General features: G+C 46.9%; 1 protein-coding gene across 3 annotated transcripts in view; it reads left to right on the top strand.

Moving 5' to 3' along the window:
* COL14A1 (collagen type XIV alpha 1 chain) overlaps nt 1-20057 on the top strand; it is a 197941-nt gene that overhangs the window by 21730 nt on the left and 156154 nt on the right. For 2 of the 3 annotated variants that reach the window (XM_075582318.1, XM_075582326.1), the window contains exons 4-5: nt 2434-2577; nt 6168-6263. The exons of the other annotated variant lie outside the window; for it this stretch is intronic. In XM_075582318.1, the coding sequence (XP_075438433.1) occupies nt 2434-2577; nt 6168-6263 (240 nt within the window). The remainder of the gene's footprint in view (nt 1-2433; nt 2578-6167; nt 6264-20057) is intronic. 3 annotated transcript variants of the gene reach the window in all.

The following is a 20057-nucleotide window of genomic DNA, read 5'->3' as shown; positions in this document are numbered from 1 at the left end:
CAGTTTAGGATGCAATATGTATTGTACATTGGACAATAGCATCAAGATGACAGAGTGAAGGGATTAAAGATGAACAAAGTCATGCTATCATGGTTTCTAAGTACAGGGAATATGTCTGCTCACACAAGGAAATGTCCTATGTTTCCTATATTCAATGCATACTCTATTATCCATCACTGTTTTGCAGTGACATTGAGACACATACAGCAATTAAAGCATTTAACAATGGTATTTTGCATGACCTTCCTACAAAGCTTAGGAGATCTATGAAGAACTATAATGGGGGTTCACTAAAAGAGCTAATTACCTGCAAAGTAGTCTAGTTTTCTCAAAGACAACTATTGAGTAAAGACTAAATCAATTTTAAAAAATGACGTAAGTCACAACACTCAAGGGTTTACATTTACCTTTATGGAAGAACATTCTTTCAATTAAAATTCTATGGATAATTAACTTGTATAATTCTCTTATGCCGGAATTCACTAAACTCTGATAACGGATATTGCAGCTCTATGCCTTACTGCTATTGACTTGAATCACAGTTAATGTTGAATCAAGCTCTGATATCCCTTATCAGAGTTTATTGTATCTTCCCCTTAGAATTCACCATTTATCTTGTAGAGTTAAGGGATATATACAGAGGACTGAATGTTCTAAGAAAACCAATGGACTAAATCTTCTGAGGCTGTGTAATTCCACATACTCTATTAAAGCAGGACAAAGCAAGCAATCATGTCATTGGAGAGACCAATTTCCTGACAGAAAAGCCAAGGGATTTGGAGCCTGAAAGTGTATTGTTAAACAAACTCAATATAATTTACAGAGCAGGAGAGGGTGAATTGTCTCACTAGACATATGAATGCAGTTTCGGTTTATTCAATCCCACCCTATATTCAGTACTCGGCAGCAAGCTAAAAAAAATACTGGCATGATTACAGTAAATTCAACATACTTTAATAACATTTTGCCTAATGCACAAATATTCATTCATCCCATGTGATACTTATAAAGTACAATTTGTATTTCTTTATATTAATTGCTGTCCTCCCCAGAAGCTTAAGTAAGGGGTTTAAGAACTTTCACACGTTTTGGTGTTACTGGCATTATAAAGTGCAATTATGCTATAAATGTATAGAGCTACTTATCACGGGGTAGACATTTGGTTCTTGTGGCAGAACTCAGGCAATTTTTTCTTGTGTTTGTAAAATACGATTTGCAAACAAATTATATCATTTTTAGCTTGGTACTGTATGCCAAAGTGAAGGGGAGCTGAATTTATAAAGACAGTAAAAATGATTAGTGTTATATGTGTTATATGTAGATTTTGAGGTCCTCCCAAGTATGTAAATAAAGGAGCAGTCCATAATTTAAAAAAAATGCATACATTTGAAGCAGGGGTCTCTGTAGCTGAACAGCGTTGATTTTAGCTCTACTTCCCGAAATACTTACCTTGGAAGGGGGTTCCGGTATCGCTCTGCAGTTTAAGGCTCCCGGTCACGTGGGCCAATAGGAAGGCACAAGGGATAACGTCACGTCTTCCTATTGGCCCATGTGACGTGGGACATTAAATCCGCCATTTTGATATCCCCAACTATCCCAGCCACAGCTGCTACCAGCTACCAGCACTCCCTTCTGAGATGAGGATCTCTGGAAGCAGGGGGTCCCCATAGCTGAAATCAATGCGATTCAGCTCCGAAGAGCTCCTGCTTCAAACTTATAAATTAAAAAAAAAACATGTCGCTTGGATTGCTACTTTAAGATGAAGGAATATGAAACTGATTACTTTAAGATAGAAGCTTGTCCCCAGTGCAAAAACAGCAAAATACTCACTCAACCCAACTCACCATTTGTATGGTGAACAAAATATATCTCATCTATTTATATGTTTTTATGGGAGAGGCCTATCAATATTTACAAATGCAATCAATTATTAATAATAATAATAATCATAGTGATAATAATACTATAGAGCTTACAATCTAATTTGGTGTCTGAGGCACAAGAAGATTGAGTGATTTTTCCCAAGGCCATAAGGAGTTCTAGCACTGGGATTGGGGTTCACCTTCTCACCGGCAGTGAGATTACCGCGGAGCTGCTTCTCCTTCAGCCACATTTGGGGAGTTTGGTGAAAGTGGCAGACATACGTAATGCTCGATGGGTACTATATTCTTCCTTTTTTCCCTTTTAAACAGTAGCACTTTATTTAAAAATAAAAATATCACTCTAACATATCAATTAATGAATATCGATGATACAAGCAAATCTTAGCTGCAAAATGGTGCCCACGGGCGACTTAGTTGTGTGATTGATATATGTATCTGATCGTAATATGATTTCCTTTGTGTAGAAGTGCACAGATGATTATTCTGTTGCTGTACTTTAATTATGCCTTAACGATGACTGATGTCTGACTGAATGTCTTGTTATTTTCAGGTGGGAAAACCAACCAACTAAATCTTCTAAACACTGCTTCCAAAGCAGTTCTTCAAGGTCTTGATCCAGACCAGAGCTATATTGTACAGATCATTGCATTTAATGAAGACGATGACAGCAAACCAGTTCAAGGAGAGTTTAGAAGTATGTGAGAGTTTAGAAGTATGTAGACTTAGATTTGATTTACACAAATATATTATTTCTAAAGGAGAATGTTGGGGAGCTGTACTCATTGAGCCTATGTTTCCATCAAAAGACATTTATATTAGTGTAAAGACATCAAAATCAAAGATTAAAAGGTCCATGCTGGTATCTAAGAAAAACAATATATTATCATTAATTTACAAGGCACCAAAATATACAGTAGATAAATAAGTATGAGGGACTACAAACATACAGGATTAAATCATATTTTTTAGATGTAGTGGGTAAACAGAAAGGCATTGAGATAAGATATCACGAAAGTGTACAGTTGCCTTGCTGTTAGCAAATGGAGTGTGTTTTTCATAGTTTTAATCAGCTGATGTCAGCATACATACGTGGGGGAAAAAGCTGGGGAAGGGAGAATCAGGAGGGGAGGGAAACGAGGAATAGAGAGCATTCTGTAGTGGAAGGAAGTGACAAAGAGGGGAGAGAAGCTGAGAAGTGCAGTGTGTCCAATTCAACAGCAATCCCCTCCACATTGGGTATTGCTTTTTTCAATTACCTGAACTTGTCCCGAGCTGATCAACTTCTAGGGAACCCCTGGTTTTCTGAGATTCTTGTAGTTTTGTTCTGCTATTTTTAACACAAAAATACTACAAATATGATTGCCATTTTCCTGTATTAGTACTGGGAAGGCTCAGGGTCCCACCCTATGTTCCCCTGCGCCTTACATACTTGTTTTTTTTTTCCCTTTTACATTTTGAGTGCTCTCTATAACACCATACTTTTTGTAAGATATAATTGCACTTCTGTGAAGGGAGCGGTACCTAGACTTAGGGACAATGAAAGACCCACACAACAAGTACACAAATGTAGATTTTTCAGGGAAGGGTACGAGATTTCACAGGGGGGCGTTACAATTGAAAAGCAGGGCTGACAAGAAGGTCAAGCGAGGAACCAGGGGAGGAAGAAAATGCAGAAAATAAGTTTATGGAGCATAAAAGGATAACTTCCACACTTACAATTCAGTAAAATAACGTCAGCTGCGATAATCGAGGATTTCCAAAAGTCCCACAATCGCAGGTAGCTGGCAAAATGGACCGAATCTCCACCTCGCCACAATAGTCTTTCCTGGGTCTGAAAGCAGAGTGACTAGACGTAATCAACGTAATCCCTACGCGTTTTGTACCGCAGTACTTCGTCTGGGGTTGTACGAAACGCGTAGAGATCACGTAGAGTCGCTCTGCTTCCAGATCCAGTAGAGACTATTGTGGTGCGATTGTGGGACTTTTGGAAATCCTCGATATCTTACAAAAAGTTTGACGTTATAGACAGCACTCCACATATAAAAGGAAAATAAATAAATAAAGTATGTAGCCTTCCCAGTACTAATACAGGAAAATGGTAGGCGTTAACAGCACTCAATAAATGTAGTAAATAATATTTCAACACTTAGTTATATCAAAAAAGTGAAATTGTATTGAAAGTGAAACAATATAAGGGTATATATGCATAGACAGATACTGCATGAATACACATATCTAGGAGAAATAGTATAAAAATTGATGTAAGCCTAACTGGCATATGAGGGAGGGGAATGGGAAAAAGGGAACAAAAAAGTGGGGGCTGGGGGCAATAAAATAAGGAAAACTAAAACCAAAAAAGGGGCAATAAAAGGAGCTGATGTGGCGGTGAAAAGGGGGGCAACGTTTCGGGGCTAAATGCCCCTTCCTCAGGCCCTTTCCCATGGCGCCTCACGAGAGGGACACGTGGTACTTCCCTTTGACCCAAACCACAAAAGTCTCCTTCCGTAAAAATAGGAAAACTGCACCAGATGGATCTAGTGAATACTAACAAGCATAATGATCACTGTAACAGGTAACACCCTATAGAGACCAAACAGCATAGATAGGCTAGAAGGATATTTAAAATAAGGCCTCTATGGTAAAACTAACCCTCTCTACAGAAGGCACAGTGATAAGTAAATAATTCAGCTTAGATCGCCTTAATTTAGTACCATATACAGTAGCAAACTGTGCCTCATAGAATGACAAATGCAATGGCCATACATTACAAGAATAGAGGTGTCAGTCCGTCTGAGCAGCTGCCAGCGAATTCATGTCTTGTTTAGTTTATATATACAGTATATATATATATATATATATATATATATATGTATATATATATATATATACAGTGGTTGACAAATCACCAAAAATCTACTCGCCACACAAAAAAATCTACTCGCCACCTAGTACCAAACGTGTGCTGCTTGGGCCAATATTTACTCGCCCGGGGGTTAAATCCACTCGCCTGGGGCGAGCAAATGTATAGGTTTGTCGAACACTGTATATATATATATATATATATATATATAAATATATATATATATATATATATATATATCTTTAATCATTGACATGGACATTTACTTTTGCTAATATAGCATTTTTGAACATCTGTCACTATGTCACTATGTTAATGCATCTTTGCTACAATCAAATCCTTTTTGGGACACATTGTTATTTCAATTAATCTCCACAGAGGCTCATTCATGTTTCGACTCTCTTCATAGGATTGTTTATGATCTAAAACGCCATTAGATGTTATCTTTTGGGCGTTTCTACACGACGATCAGCATTTACAATTTACAATTAGGAAGAGTAGTGCTCTTTCATTTGCAACAGCTAATCAGTGATATGATGTTTCAGCAGTATTATTAGCCGTTCTCTTGTTTTATTTATGCAAGGGTTCTCCTTGCTGTCACTGTAAGGATACTTTCTCTCCATGTGTTTTTTGATTGTCATGTTGTCAAATGTGCATCTATTAGATGTCAAATGTGCATCTATTAGACCTGCAAGTCATTACTTTCATTGGGAACTTATAGCTCCCTCTGTCTGCGGTAGGGTATTTGTTCGTATTTTATTTTATCCATGTCACTAGTTTATTGTTAGGTCTCATTCGCTATACTGTGGTTTTTTGCTTTATGTCATATGAGGTTTTTCTTTGGTTCCTGCTTTGGTTTTAATCTGTTTTTTTTTTTTTTTTTTTTTACAAATTTTCTCGTGTTCTTTATTTTTTGATCTTTAATAAACTTTTTTGGTACATTTGTTATATGTCAGAGTTCTCGTTGTGGGTTTTCTTTTTTGTGTTTTGATATATGTATATGTATGTTATAAAAGCAGGCACACTAAATGATACAATAAATGTGTCTTTGCTAGCCCAGCGTTTCGCCTTCCCAAATGGAGCCTTTTTAGAGAGCCTCCATTGGGAACCAAAACAGATTTTTTGAACTTTCTACACAGTACAGTTTAGTACGTTAGCAATTGAATCCGCTACAGTCTTTTGGATTATTACTGCTTCTGTGTGCCCAGACTCCTTCACGAGAGATTGAAGAGAGAGAAGATAGATTTTTCTTTTCCATCTATTCATATATTGATAAGCAGAGCTATTAACACAAAGGTTGTTCACTAGGTAGGAAAGATTTAGAATCACTCCTATAGCCTCAAAATGTAATGAAAAACACTCACTGTTAATGTAATCTTCACCTAACGTGCGTTAACATGTCTCCTCGTGCCTTTTATTCTTAGTAAAGGATTTGGAGAAGAAAAAAAAAGCAACAGATTCAAGCACAACCAAACCAAATCGTAAGGAGGATACAAATGTCAACGAACTACCTGAAGAAGGTCTGATCCCTTTTAATTTATACTGGTCATTGCCTGCAAATAATATACGTTAGATGATACACTTCCTGTTTCTTACATCTTCCTTTTATTTGACCCTGTGCTTTTGAAAGCTATTTTTGATGTATTTAAGTTTTAGTTTTTGTTAAAGACTCTCTTACGCCGGGGGTTCACTAAGCGACTGTAAGGGGTGTCAGAGCTCGATCCAGCATTAAATCCCGCCTGCTCATTTTTTTTAAACAGGGTTGAAATGGGGTTGTTTGGAGCTGAACCGTGTTATTTTCAGGTATTTGCAGGTCCAGGGACCCCCCCCGGTTCCAGAGACACTTACCGGTAGAGATGTGTGAGCTTGCCCAAGTTCGGTATGCAAAATAATTTTTTCACATTATTTTAAAAGTTCAAAAATATGCCAAAGTGTTCCCTTTTTAGCCCCTCCTCCACCCCAAAAAAAATTATGGGTGAAGTTAACAATTTTCTTCCATGTTCTATAGCGGAAGTGTTTGTTTTCAAAAGTTTACTCGCATCAAAACACTCACACAGCATATGAAGAGATACCTGTGAATGCACCTGAAATGCAGCACCTAAGGCTAATTTGAATATGCAAAGTATGAATATGCAAAATGTATCTTCAGAGGGAGAGAGAGTCCTATTGAGTAGAGATACCTAGGAAATACACTAATTTAAATATGCAAAATATGAGCAAAATTAATCTCTGTTAAAGAGAGTCCTAGTATGCAAACTGTTAATATGCTAAATCTATTTCTCAGAGAGATTGAGGAGTCTCTCTATATGTATAATAGGTGAGTGTTTTGGGAGGTATACAAATCAATGGATATCAATGGTATGTTTGCCCCTGCAGGGGAAACAAAAAGGCTGTTAAAAATGGTACGGATCCAGCAAGTCAGTAGGAAGCCACATCACCATCCATTTCCTCTACCTCCTGGGTTGCCATTCAAACAATGATATACATTTGTTGGCAGGATTGCTACTTTAACTGCCATTGCCTTTTATGGCAAATCAAATTCTAATAGCCAGTATTAGAGTTTTTAGTGAATCCCCCTTAGTCTCACAATGATAGATCATAAACTATGGTCTCCATTGCCTAAAGACATAGTTAAGCCTCCAAGTTATGATAAGATGTCATAAAAACACAGTAGAAGGTAACGTAAGCTGGGAATATCAATGCTGAGCATAAATCATATCATTTTGACAGGTATTTTTTTTGTATGATAGTTTTATATGCACTTAAAATACTTCTCATATCTTAGCCATTCCCAACTTCTACTGCCACCGAACTCATTCTATTCTGGAGGCCAGGGTCATGTGTAGGATGATTAGCCCAGATAGGTTCAACTCTGCCCTCTTTTCAAAGCACAACAAGTCCTGTATCTTTTCTTCACTTTATTTGGGGAAAGCAGCATAAAAGACAGGCACTTGTAAAGAGATGTTGGTGTTTAGATAATGTCTCTCTGTGGGTGCTTTGTAGTTAAGGGCAGGTGAAAAGGGTAATCCTTCCACTAGAGCAGTTACAGAAGGTACTCACTCAGCCAGTGATGATGGTGGAAAGAAAGTCCCAATGTATTCTGGGTAGCAAAATAGCCTGGGGACAGACCATCTGTGGGCAGAGCAGAGGGGGAGCAAGCAGGGGTTGCTATAGCAACTTACTGAAATGTCTAAGGAAACCACAACATGTAGCAATAAATGTTGCATTTCTGATACAGCAAGCTGCTGGGACAGGGGAAATAACACTGTGTCTATCACACGGGCACTGTGTGTGTGCACAGAGCAAAACACATGCAGCTGGAAATGAGAAACTGACAGGCAAAACTGCAAGGAAGGGAGGGGTGAAACAGAAATGCAGTTCTTGTTCCATGACACTCCCCGTCTGGTATCTGGAGATATCACTATATAATTTGAATGTGTGGAACATATGTGCAATGCAAACAAACATAACATAATAATGCAAAGTCCATGTCCACCTCGTGGATGTGCCAGTCATGGTAGTTTGTCACCCTATCACCTGGCGTTTGGCGGAAGGAGATGGCCTTTGGCTCCTTGCAGAAGCTATTCAACGCCCCTGGAAGACTGGTTGTCAAGTCTGGTCCAGTGAGTAGTGCCCCGTTTGGAGAGGCTTCCTGGTGCTGAGCATTGGAGCTGAACGTTACCCAGATCTGGCTGGGTTTCTGACGGTGGTGAACACCAGATGATGGGAGGTGCCGGCATTTTTTACCTTCCTTCGGTGAAGGCGCTGGCTCTGCGTTTGCGCTAAGGAATCTCTTCCGCGTGAAGACCACAATTTGATTCTTGGTCTCCGGCTCCCTTTGCGGGTTGCGACGGAGCGAAGTGAGCCTAGAGATGGCAGGTTCTCTATTGTTCGGGAGGCGTCTTCTTGGTGAACGGAATGGTAGCGGAGTCACCCAACTGCCCGGTCCGTCTTTGACGAGCTCCTTGACTGTTAACCTCGGGAATCCTCTATCTTCCCTCGATGGTGTTTGCTTGTCGTCGTCCCTTGTTGTCTGGAACGCTGTGCACCGTAGGTCATCAGTGCATTTCTCTTGCACGAGAACATCTCCACGTAATTTGGTGAAACGCTTTTGTGTCTCTTTGTTGACTGCCCTCAGGAGGTTGTTTTCTCCTTGGACATGACGAAAAACAGTCTCTTTTGCCCTTGTAAATCCCTTTGTGAAATGTCTCTGTGACTGCCTCTTTTTTGACGTGTGAGAGGACAGTCTTTTTGACACTGTGGCTTCTCCTGTAGGGCGCAATCTTTTGCGGCTATGCCAGCCGTGACAGCTGGCTGCTTTGTCACTTGATACTCTGTGGAGAGGAACAACTGTATGTCTTAGTTGTGCCATTGCTCGCGAGAGGACTGTTTGATTGTTTATTGCCTTTTGGACGATCCCTTTGTCGGTCACCTTTGGGAGGTTACTTTCTTCCTTCGGTGGAATCGACTCATCATCCTTAGCTGTCTGGACTGCTGAGCATCCTAGGCCATTGTCACACCCCCCCCCCCCCGATGTGAGGATGTTTTTGTTGATCTCAGGGGTATGACCTTGTCTTTTCTCTTCACTTGGCCCTTCGGTCACTTGGAGATGGCCAAGATATGGTTCAGAGAGAGATGTGTGCCCACATTCTGTTACCACCGTTCTGCGGGCGTCAACATAGTCTTGTCCGTGCCCTTTGTCGTGCACGCGTTGCCCACTATCACCCATCCTAGGTCAAGTCTTTGGGCGTATGGCGCGTTGTGGGGTCCTGTAGGCGGACGCTCACAGAGGTATGCAAGGGAGACTGATTATAATGAAATTAAATAAGCCTTTTTATTGCGCCTGTTTCCTTAACATCAGGAAACCATCCAAACAAGGGGTAAACAAAGCTTCTATTCACTTGGGAGTATTTCTAGTGAAATACTATGCAGTTCACAACTCCCTTAGATAAACATGTCTCCCATCCCCAAACATATAGCATGAAATGAACAGATATAAAAAAAGTCTTATAAATAAAAGTCTTATCTGTTCTTTGTGGTTTGGAGGGAAAATCTTCTCTGTCCCTGGTTGCTACCTTATCTTCAGGGTTTGTCAGCATTCAGGTTTAGAAGCTTCCCCTGTGTCTTGAAAGCAGCTCTGCTGTTTCTTGTGGCAGGGCTCAAGACTGTTTGTCTCCAAGTTCAGCTCAGGTGTGAGCTAAGGAGTCTCACTTCCTGTCTCAAAAGACAGGCTTTTCTAAGCCATCTAATCAGGCAGGTGGTGTTTGTTAATTGACTACCAGCAGTTAACCACCACACTGCTGGATTAGAGGTACATTACCTGAACAGGGATAACTCCCCTGTTACAGGTCCATTATGCTGTTTACGGACTTTATGTACCCTCATGATGTCCCTACCGAGCAGCAGCAAGATCTTGGCGCCTTGTTCTACCGGCAGGTTGTAGTTGGCTATTCCTCTGAGGTGCGGGTAATGGTGTGCCATGTCTGGTGTGGGACTCTCGTCCCTGTTTGTGGCCATGTGGCTGCACTCGATGAGTGTGGGGAGAGCTATCTTCACTCTGTTATCCACCGAACGTATGACGTAACCGCTTGCTCTTCTCCCTGTTGACTCAGTTGACCCTGCACAGGTTCTGAGGGTGTAGGGTGAGGCATTGTCTTGTAAGTTGAACAAGTTGAAGAACTCCGTCTTTGCCAATGATCTGTTGCTTTGGTCGTCGAGGATTGCCTACATCCGAATAGCCTTCTCAGGTTGTCCCTGGGGGTGCACTGCGACAAGGCATATTTTGGAGGAGGACATTTTGTCACCTTCTTTTCTGCAAACCTCAGTGCCCTGAGATGTGATGGATGTTGGCTCTCCTTCTTCTTTCTCCCCGCCATGCTCCGCTACGGAGGATGGGTTGTTGAGTTGGTGGAGTGTCAGCGCCTCTGGGTGTAACAATGTCACGTGCTTGTCACTTTCGCACACTGTACATTTGATTTCTTCTTTACAGTCTCTGGCTAGGTGAGTCGTGGAACCGCAGCACCTGAAGCAAACTCTGAATTCTCCAAGTAACCTCTTGCGTTCCTCTAGGGACTTCATCCTGAACCCAAAGCACTTAAGTGGGTGTGGCTTCTTGTGTATGGGACATTCCCTGTTTGGGTCCCTCGGTTCCTCGTCTCCGGTGACCGACTGATCGGGAGTAGTTTGGGTCGTGGGAGGCACGTCCGTCCTGTGGACCGAGATGGGTGTTTGAGTGTTACTGTATCTCGCCACTGGTCTTTCATTCCTCAGGCTGCTTGCACTGTGTGTGGTAAGATGAAACTGGGATCGTTCCTTGTCCTTGCCGCTTCGCGGATGAAGCTCAAGAAGAATGAGAATGGTGGGAAGGCGACTTGCTTCTCCCTTTTGTATTTGGAGCCTTGTGAAATCCATCTTTCTTGGAGGTTGTAGGGTAGCTTCTCCAAGATGGGTCTCACTCCACGAGCTGAGTCCAAGACGTTGAGACCTGTTAAGGAATGGTCTTTCCTTGCAAACTCCAGCTCTTGCAGCAGGTCCCCGAGCTCTCTTAACTTCGAATAGTCTTTAGTTGTGATCTTGGGAAAGCTGTCGACTGTTTTGAAGAGCAAATCCTCGACTGCTTCGGGGCTACCGTAGCACTCTTCTAGCCTTTCCCACACTAGGTCAAGACCTACTTGGGGTTGGTTCGCGTTTGCCGCCCGAAGTCTCTTCGCGTGCTCCCTGGATTCGTTACCCAGGAACTTGAATAGCAGGTTGAGCTCTTCCCTTGGTGAGAAGTCCAAGCTGTTGATTGTGTCTTTGAACGTGAAATTCCACATCCGGTAGTTCTCAGGGCGGTCGTCGAAGCTGATGAGTCCTGCTTGCACCAGGTCACGCCGGATCATGTACTTGGCTATGTCTGTCAGGCCTGAGGCTTCGGCGTGTTGGTCGCGTTCTGAGGTAGTTGCTGGGAGGGTCCGTGCGGTCGCCTCTTCCTTGGCGTGGACGCATGATGGCTGCTGGTCAGTGTGAGGGGCTGTGTTCTCCCGCGTGGGTGTACATGGATTGCGAGCCTGTTGTGGTGCATCCGTGCGTACGCTGGCGTGTGGATCACTGTTGCGGCTGTGGCTATCCCAGGCAGCTTGTCCCACTGAAGGAACAGCATCTTCTCCTCGTGGAGCTATCAAGTCTTCGTTGTCTGTGGAGTGACTCCCTCCGTGTTGAGATGGCGCGCACTGAAGAGGCTCCTTACGTAGTCTTCAGTGCGTTGGATTGGATCCTCTGAGGCTATCCGTCTGTACGGTTGCTCCCCGCCGTCCTGTCTCACAGCTGCTTCTAAGACTTCGGCTTGGGCTATGGCGGCAGCGGCGTCTTCCTCTTTGCTTAGAGCTTCTAGATCCGCGCCCAATTCGGCCTTTCTACGCGCAGTGGCAGCATTGGCAGCGGCATTGGCAGCGGCATTGGCAGTGGCGGAAGCAGCGGCATTCTACTCCTCCTGTTCTATGCGCGCTCTTTCTGCCCTTATGGCTGCCTCTCTCCGACCATATTCGGCCCTGGCACGTGCGGCCTCTGCGGTGGCTCACGCCTTGGTAGCGCTTGCGCTTGCGCTGGACACGTTAGATTGCGATGATTTTGCAGACCTTGATGAGTGCCTTGATGTGCTGGAGCGCTGCGACGCGGTCTCCAGGAGGAGCTCTTTTCTCACGCTTTGCGCGTCTGTGATAGCGGACAGCACGCGGCTGTCACGTGCAAGGTCAATGTTTTTTTGTAAGTCTCTTTCTTGCAGGCTTTCGCCGGTGTTGGCTCTGGTCAAGTAGGTGATGTATATCTCTGACAGCCCTTGGTAGCACGAGTGGTTAGACTTTATTTGAATAATTGCCTGCGCGAGCTGTTGTGCATTATCGCCAATGCTAACAACATTGCGTAACTCTAGTGCGGTTCTTTCCCAGGCCTTTTCTAATTTAGCGCGGTGCGCTCCAATGTCAATCTCATATTTTTCGCGGGCCTTTTGTGTCAGTGTGACTGTCCGTTTAGGCCTTGCGCCTGCCTGCGCCTGTTGCAGTTGTGCAGCGGTCTCTGTGTCTGAGTGGTCACTATCCTGCGTGGTATCTGGTGAGGCTCTGAGTTCTGCCATGCTGTAGGTGTGTGTAGGCCTTTTGCCAGTGCGTGTGGCGTGCGGTCTTTTACCTTTGTCAGCGATGGGCGACTGTCTCAGATGATGCCGAGCGGTGTCCTGCAGCGTTCAGCGTAGGGGTAGCTGTACTCACAGGTGTCCGGTGGCTCTGACTCGTGTCCTGGCGGGTGTCCGGTGGCGTGGCCCTTGGTTGCGCTGGCCGTGGGGACGTGCGCAGGGTAAGGTGAGATGGTAATCCCTCACTATGGAGCTGTGCAGAGGGTGAACTCGGACAGAGAAAGGCAATCACGTTTTGTGTAAGATGCACTGTCTGTCTGCAAAGCTGCTGCCTTGTGTGCAAGGTTGCTTGCTGGCTGTGTCCAGTGTGAATCTGCTTGCTTATTTGTAAGGCTGCAGGCTGTGTGCAGTTTGCTGTATAAAGCTTTTTGCCCTGTCTGGCAGTGTAAAGCTGCTGCAGTTTGAAAGGCTGCTCTGTGTTATCATAAAGTCTAGAGTAGCAGCTCCTGTAAGTGTCTGTAAGGCACACGGTATCCTTTTCACTATTCTGGAGGCCAGGGTCATGTGTAAGATGATTAGCCCAGATAAGTTCAACTCGGCCCTCTTTTCAAAGCACAACAAGTCCTGTATCTTTTCTTCACTTTATTTGGGGAAAGCAGCATAAAAGACAGGCAGAGATGTTGGTGTTTAGATAATGTCTCTCTGTGGGTGCTTTGTAGTTAAGGGCAGGTGAAAAGGGTAATCCTTCCACTAGAGCAGTTACAGAAGGTACTCACTCAGCCAGTGATTATGGTGGAAAGAAAGTCCCAATGTATTCTGGGTAGCAAGATAACCTGGGGACAGACCATCTGTGGGCAGAGCAGAGGGGGAGAAAGCAGGCTAGCCCATTTGGGAGAAAGGCTGGGGTTGCTATAGCAACTCACTGAAATGTCTAAGGAAACCACAACATGTAGCAATAAATGTTGCATTTCTGATAGAGCAAGCTGCTGGGACAGGGGCAATAACACTGTGTCTATCACATGGGCACTGTGTGTGTGCACAGAGCAAAACACATGCAGCTGGAAATGAGAAACTGACAGGCAGAACTGCAAGGAAGGGAGGGTGAAACAGAAATGCAGTTCTTGTTCCATGACACATTCTGGGCTCTACAGCTGCACGGCCCTATTTAATAGTCAATAGCTACAGGGCAGGCAGGTGTCTGAAAAGATGTCAGATACCCCTGCCTTGGATGTTTTACATGTTAGTTTATGTTACTGTATCAAGTACAAAAGGTCTCTTAAAAGCAAAACATATGTATACACTGGCGACACACTTTATTCGAGCTCGGCTAGTCCCACGAATTCGGGTATACCCGGGTTTATTGAGGTTTGTGACTGTTTTCTGCCCGAGTGCATTGAGGTATTTTCCAGGCAGGGATTGAAGCATTTTATTCCCGCTGGCTGCAATACTGCACAGTATATATATATATACTGCATTACAATTCATGAATTTATGCCATCTGGTAGACACGCGAAGCATTGCAGCCTATTAAATCCTAATCATTATCATTTAACAGATCAGCCGCCCGTCAGCCAGGCATGAACCCAGGCTGGGAAGGCAAACGCAACGGGGCTTGTCAGAGGTGAGGAGCGGCGCATTCCAGGTATCTGCCAGGTACATACTGGGTATTTGCTCGAATAAAGTGTGTCGGTGCAGTATGTAGCCCTTTTTCTGAACCGTCCCAAAGGAACTACTGGTCGCTGTAACACACCTGCGGCTCCAGGAGATCTGAGCCTCCGCTAGCTGGGAGCCTGGGGTAACACTCATACATTTACTTAGCGCAGCGCCTCCACTTACCCAGGATCCCCATGACGTAAGATTCCCCTGGGCAAGAAACACAACAACACACATACACCAGATAGATAATAACTAATACTTTACTAACACACATAGAAACATAACACATGCATGATAACCTGTGTCCCTCTCACGAGGAGACAACAACTCTGACGTCCCGCCGGACGCTTTCCCAACACCCGGTGAATCCCCACCCAGTGTCCAACGAACCCCTTAGAATGTCCCGCACTCCTACAGAGAGTCAATGGGTGACTGCGCAGTCACAGTTAAGCTAAGGGCCCGGTGGTGCACTTAGGAATATGTGATACCTGCCGAGCACTCCGGTGCTCGGGTCAGCAACTCTTCACAAAGGGTCCAGTTGTAGGATGATGTCCTCTGATCCCCAACCGAACTCCGGGCACGTGGACCGCCAGGGGGTCTCACTCTGGAATAGTCTCTGGGACCCAACGTGGGTCCGAACCGCTTCCCAGGAACAGCAGCAGCCGCTGTGTCCCTATCTCTCTAAGTGGCACTCACGTGACAGTAACCCTAACCTAGGGCCTGTCCCTGTAGTACCGCAACCTGTAGTGGCTTGGGGAACTCCTATGGGCCTGCAGGGGTAATGACCTGTCCCGCTCCCCTAACTACCCACGTCCCTTCCGGCTAACTCAGCCTAACGCCTGCAGCAAACACACTGCACTACACACACGGTCAATCTGCAGCAACAACATGCAGCAACGCTGCACACACTGTGCTTACTTGTCAGCGCTCACAGCACTACCAGCCGTGACACTGACAAGCCTGCACCCTCTCACACCTAAAGGCAGCCTCCCTATCTCGGGCCAGCCCTTATCATTTACCCACTACCCTAACAGGGATTGGGGCCTGCCTGGAACTTGGGATCCTTACCTGGTGCAGAAGCCACTTGCTCCTTACACGCTTCCTTCCCCTTCCTGTAACCAGCTCCAACTCCTGTAAGTGACAGAGCCCCTATCCTTAGGCTATCCCTGGCAACACTTACTTCACTGAACGATTCAGAGCTATCTTGGGCCTTGAGAACCATTGGCCTAGTACAGGGAGTCCCAGACTCCTGTACCCTAGCTCCTTCCCTTAGCTGCTCCTCGCTCTCACTGACCTGCGTGCTCCAAGCCCGCGAAATGTATCCTTTCTCGCTGTCTGGGAATCCTTGGCCCTCATTGGCCACTATCAGCACCTGGTGCCTGCCTCCCTATGTCTCCTGGGAGTTGTAGTTCCCAGGAGGCTGCTACAACATTGGGGCCGCGTGCGCACTTCTCCTGCGCATGCGCGAACGCCTAATGGCCGCCTCAAGCTCTCTCTCCCCTTTCCTGTCCTTGCGCGATCTCTGCGCATGCGCGAACTAACGCGCAATGGCGGCGCCCTGTTCTCCAGCCGCCGGGCCTGTAGCAACGTGATCGCGGCCTTAGCGATGGCCCGATCGCGTCCCCGGCAACCGGCCTCAGGTAGGGAAAGCCGCGCTGCTCCCTGCACTGGCCCCCACCCTCGCGAAGTGCCGGCGGGTCCGTCGCTGCCTCCGGCGGCACCCGCGATCACACGGCACTCACGGAGGGGGCTGGCAGAGGGGAAAAACAGACCGGGGCTACATGCTCCCCCTTGTAGAATCCCAACGACCTCGCTTGGGTGGCAACCATACAGAGTGTTACACAATGAAAAATGCATAGCAAACAGTACATCACTTACAATAGGCATTTGTTCACCGGTACCCAACATACCCGCATGGATACCCGAGGCCAGCTGAGTCTCATAGTGGAGTGCCCTTAACTGATCAGGTGGGGGTATCCCACCTTGACTCTTGTGAGTCTTTTGGAACTCAATATCAGTCTCTACCGCCAAACCACCGCCTCCCCCTCGTAGACAAAATGGTAAGGGGTCCTGGGTATTGACCCTTGCCGGATCCTCCGGTTTCGTCTCGCGGGAGACAGGGAGATTCAGTCTCTTGCCTCGGTCCACCACATGGCGAACGAAGCGCTCCATCGTGTGCACGGAAGAGGCCACAACTACCCGAGCGGTCTCAGCACAGTCTTTGTCCGCTCCAGCAATCCCTTTAGCGGTGACACCTTCTGTAGACAGCACAAGGTCTTCGTGCAGGCCCGGGTCTTGAGAAAACAAAGCTTGGAAATTCTTCGCACAGGAGTAGGCATTTCTCCTGGCCGCTGTACCGGATACCTTGATGAGGTCAAATCCGCTCCCTGGTCTGCAGAGATCTTCTGGGGAAGACACCTCCACCAGGACGCGATGACGAGGTGAGCCCATCGCCCGGGTGACCCTACCTTTGGAGCCGCCAGGCTCCATGATCACCGGGGAGCTCACACCCGACACCCCTGGGGCAGTCAACTCACCCCTGTCGTTGTTGGCAGGTACTGATCCCAAGCCTGGGACCGATGGTACCTCTGTAGGCCAGCCTGGCCGTGGTAGGGCACACGGGCCCATATCAGGAGTCACTGCATCTGGATACCTCTCCTCTGGGGCACACGGACCCTCCACAATCTCCACAGCGGAGGTAGATGGACTGGCAGCGGCTTGAGCCGGCAGGGTGGAGACATCTATTCCAAGCGCTTGCCAGGCCACACACTCATTAGGGTGTATCCCCTGACAGTCTATCTCATTCTCGGAGGATGAATAATCCGTCTCTGCATCAGTATCCTCCTCCTCCTCCTCAGATAGTTCTGTTGGCTGCGGCAGTCGGGGCGTCAGTGACTGCGTTTCCCTGTCAGGACACTCGGGCACTCGGACTAACTCACCGACAGGACAATCACGTTCACTCAGGCAGCAGTGCAGGCCAATCGCATCTGTCTCTTCAGGTTCTGGCTCCAGAACCAACTCGGGAACCACGGTTAGAGTACCCGTGCCCTCCGCAACTTCTGTGAGGTAGGTAGCTCGATTACCTGCATTGGCTGATTCAGTCTTGAAGCTGACCGCTTTTTCCTTGGTGGGTTCCGGAGTCTCCCGCAACACTGGCTCTGGAAACTGTACTCCGCAGTAGGCACACTCGGGTACCCACGCCAATTCACCACCTGGAAGGTCACAAGTAACACAAGTGTTGTGCATACACCTTATCCCTTCTATGAACACCTCCTTGTAGTCTAGTAGCAGCAGGTTGGGGTCATAGATCATACTAACAGGCAGTCTCAATAGGTTTTGTATACATGGACACAAAAGAAAGGGTAGCTTCCTAGTCTCTGATAGCCAGACTCCAAATCCTTGAGGATGTGCTTGACTGCACCTTACAGTTCTATTGGTTTTATTATGAAGAACAGAATCGGCCGACTACAGTTCTTCATACAATCTCCACTTGGGATAAAGCGGAAACGAGGCATATTTCATTAAGGGATGGTCCGGACTCAGCCCTACGTCGCTCCCAGTGTAGGGACGGGGCTCTGGTTTTCCCGCCAGTCCCGGACGGGTTTCTGCAACATTTTCCCGCGCGGGCGGGCAATCAGCACATGAGCTCTCCCGCCTTGAGGGCGTAACAGACATGGCGGGACAAAAATAGGACACAATTTAGAAAAAAAAAATACAGGGCACCCCAGGTCTGATATCTCAGCAGCGCCTCCAAATGTAGCCCTTTTTCTGAACCCTCCCAAAGGAACTACTGGTCGCTGTAACACACCTGCGGCTCCAGGAGATCTGAGCCTCCGCTAGCTGGGAGCCTGGGGTAACACTCATACATTTACTTAGCGCAGCGCCTCCACTTACCCAGGATCCCCATGACGTAAGATTCCCCTGGGCAAGAAACACAACAACACACATACACCAGATAGATAATAACTAATACTTTACTAACACACATAGAAACATAACACATGCATGATAACCTGTGTCCCTCTCACGAGGAGACACCAACCGTGACGTCCCGCCGGACGCTTTCCCAACACCCGGTGAATCCCCACCCAGTGTCCAACGAACCCCTTAGAATGTCCCGCACTCCTACAGAGAGTCAATGGGTGACTGCGCAGTCACAGTTAAGCTAAGGGCCCGGTGGTGCATTTAGGAATATGTGATACCTGCCGAGCACTCCGGTGCTCGGGTCAGCAACTCTTCACAAAGGGTCCAGTTGTAGGATGATGTCCTCTGATCCCCAACCGAACTCCGGGCACGTGGACCGCCAGGGGGTCTCACTCTGGAATAGTCTCTGGGACCCAATGTGGGTCCGAACCGCTTCCCAGGAACAGCAGCAGCCGCTGTGTCCCTATCTCTCTAAGAGGCACTCACGTGACAGTAACCCTAACCTAGGGCCTGTCCCTGTAGTACCGCAACCTGTAGTGGCTTGGGGAACTCCTATGGGCCTGCAGGGGTAATGACCTGTCCCGCTCCCCTAACTACCCACGTCCCTTCCGGCTAACTCAGCCTAACGCCTGCAGCAAACACACTGCACTACACACACGGTCAATCTGCAGCAACAACATGCAGCAACGCTGCACACACTGTGCTTACTTGTCAGCGCTCACAGCACTACCAGCCGTGACACTGACAAGCCTGCACCCTCTCACACCTAAAGGCAGCCTCCCTATCTCGGGCCAGCCCTTATCATTTACCCACTACCCTAACAGGGATTGGGGCCTGCCTGGAACTTGGGATCCTTACCTGGTGCAGAAGCCACTTTCTCCTTACACCCTTCCTTCCCCTTCCTGTAACCAGCTCCAACTCCTGTAAGTGACAGAGCCCCTATCCTTAGGCTATCCCTGGCAACACTTACTTCACTGAACGATTCAGAGCTATCTTGGGCCTTGAGAACCACTGGCCTAGTACAGGGAGTCCCAGACTCCTGTACCCTACCTCCTTCCCTTAGCTGCTCCTCGCTCTCACTGACCTGCGTGCTCCAAGCCCGCGAAATGTATCCTTTCTCGCTGTCTGGGAATCCTTGGCCCTCATTGGCCACTATCAGGCACCTGGTGCCTGCCTCCCTATGTCTCCTGGGAGTTGTAGTTCCCAGGAGGCTGCTACAACATTGGGGTCGCGTGCGCACTTCTCCTGCGCATGTGCGAACGCCTAATGGCCGCCTCAAGCTCTCTCTCCCCTTTCCTGTCCTCGCGCGATCTCTGCGCATGCGCGAACTAACGCGCAATGGCGGCGCCCTGTTCTCCAGCCGCCGGGCCTGTAGCAACGCGATTGCGGCCTTAGCGACGGCCCGATCGCGTCCCCGGCAACCGGCCTCAGGTAGGGAAAGCCGCGCTGCTCCCTGCACTGGCCCCCACCCTCGCGAAGTGCCGGCGGGTCCGTCGCTGCCTCCGGCGGCACCCACGATCACACGGCACTCACGGAGGGGGCTGGCAGAGGGGAAAAACAGACCGGGGCTACATATATTTGATAGTGTGCAACTCAAATAGTTTTTAAAGTTATGCCCACACAAACA

Source organism: Ascaphus truei, chromosome 2 (genome assembly GCF_040206685.1).
Source record: "Ascaphus truei isolate aAscTru1 chromosome 2, aAscTru1.hap1, whole genome shotgun sequence".
Lineage (NCBI taxonomy): Eukaryota > Metazoa > Chordata > Amphibia > Anura > Ascaphidae > Ascaphus > Ascaphus truei.
This window is presented reverse-complemented; position numbering and strand designations above follow the sequence as displayed.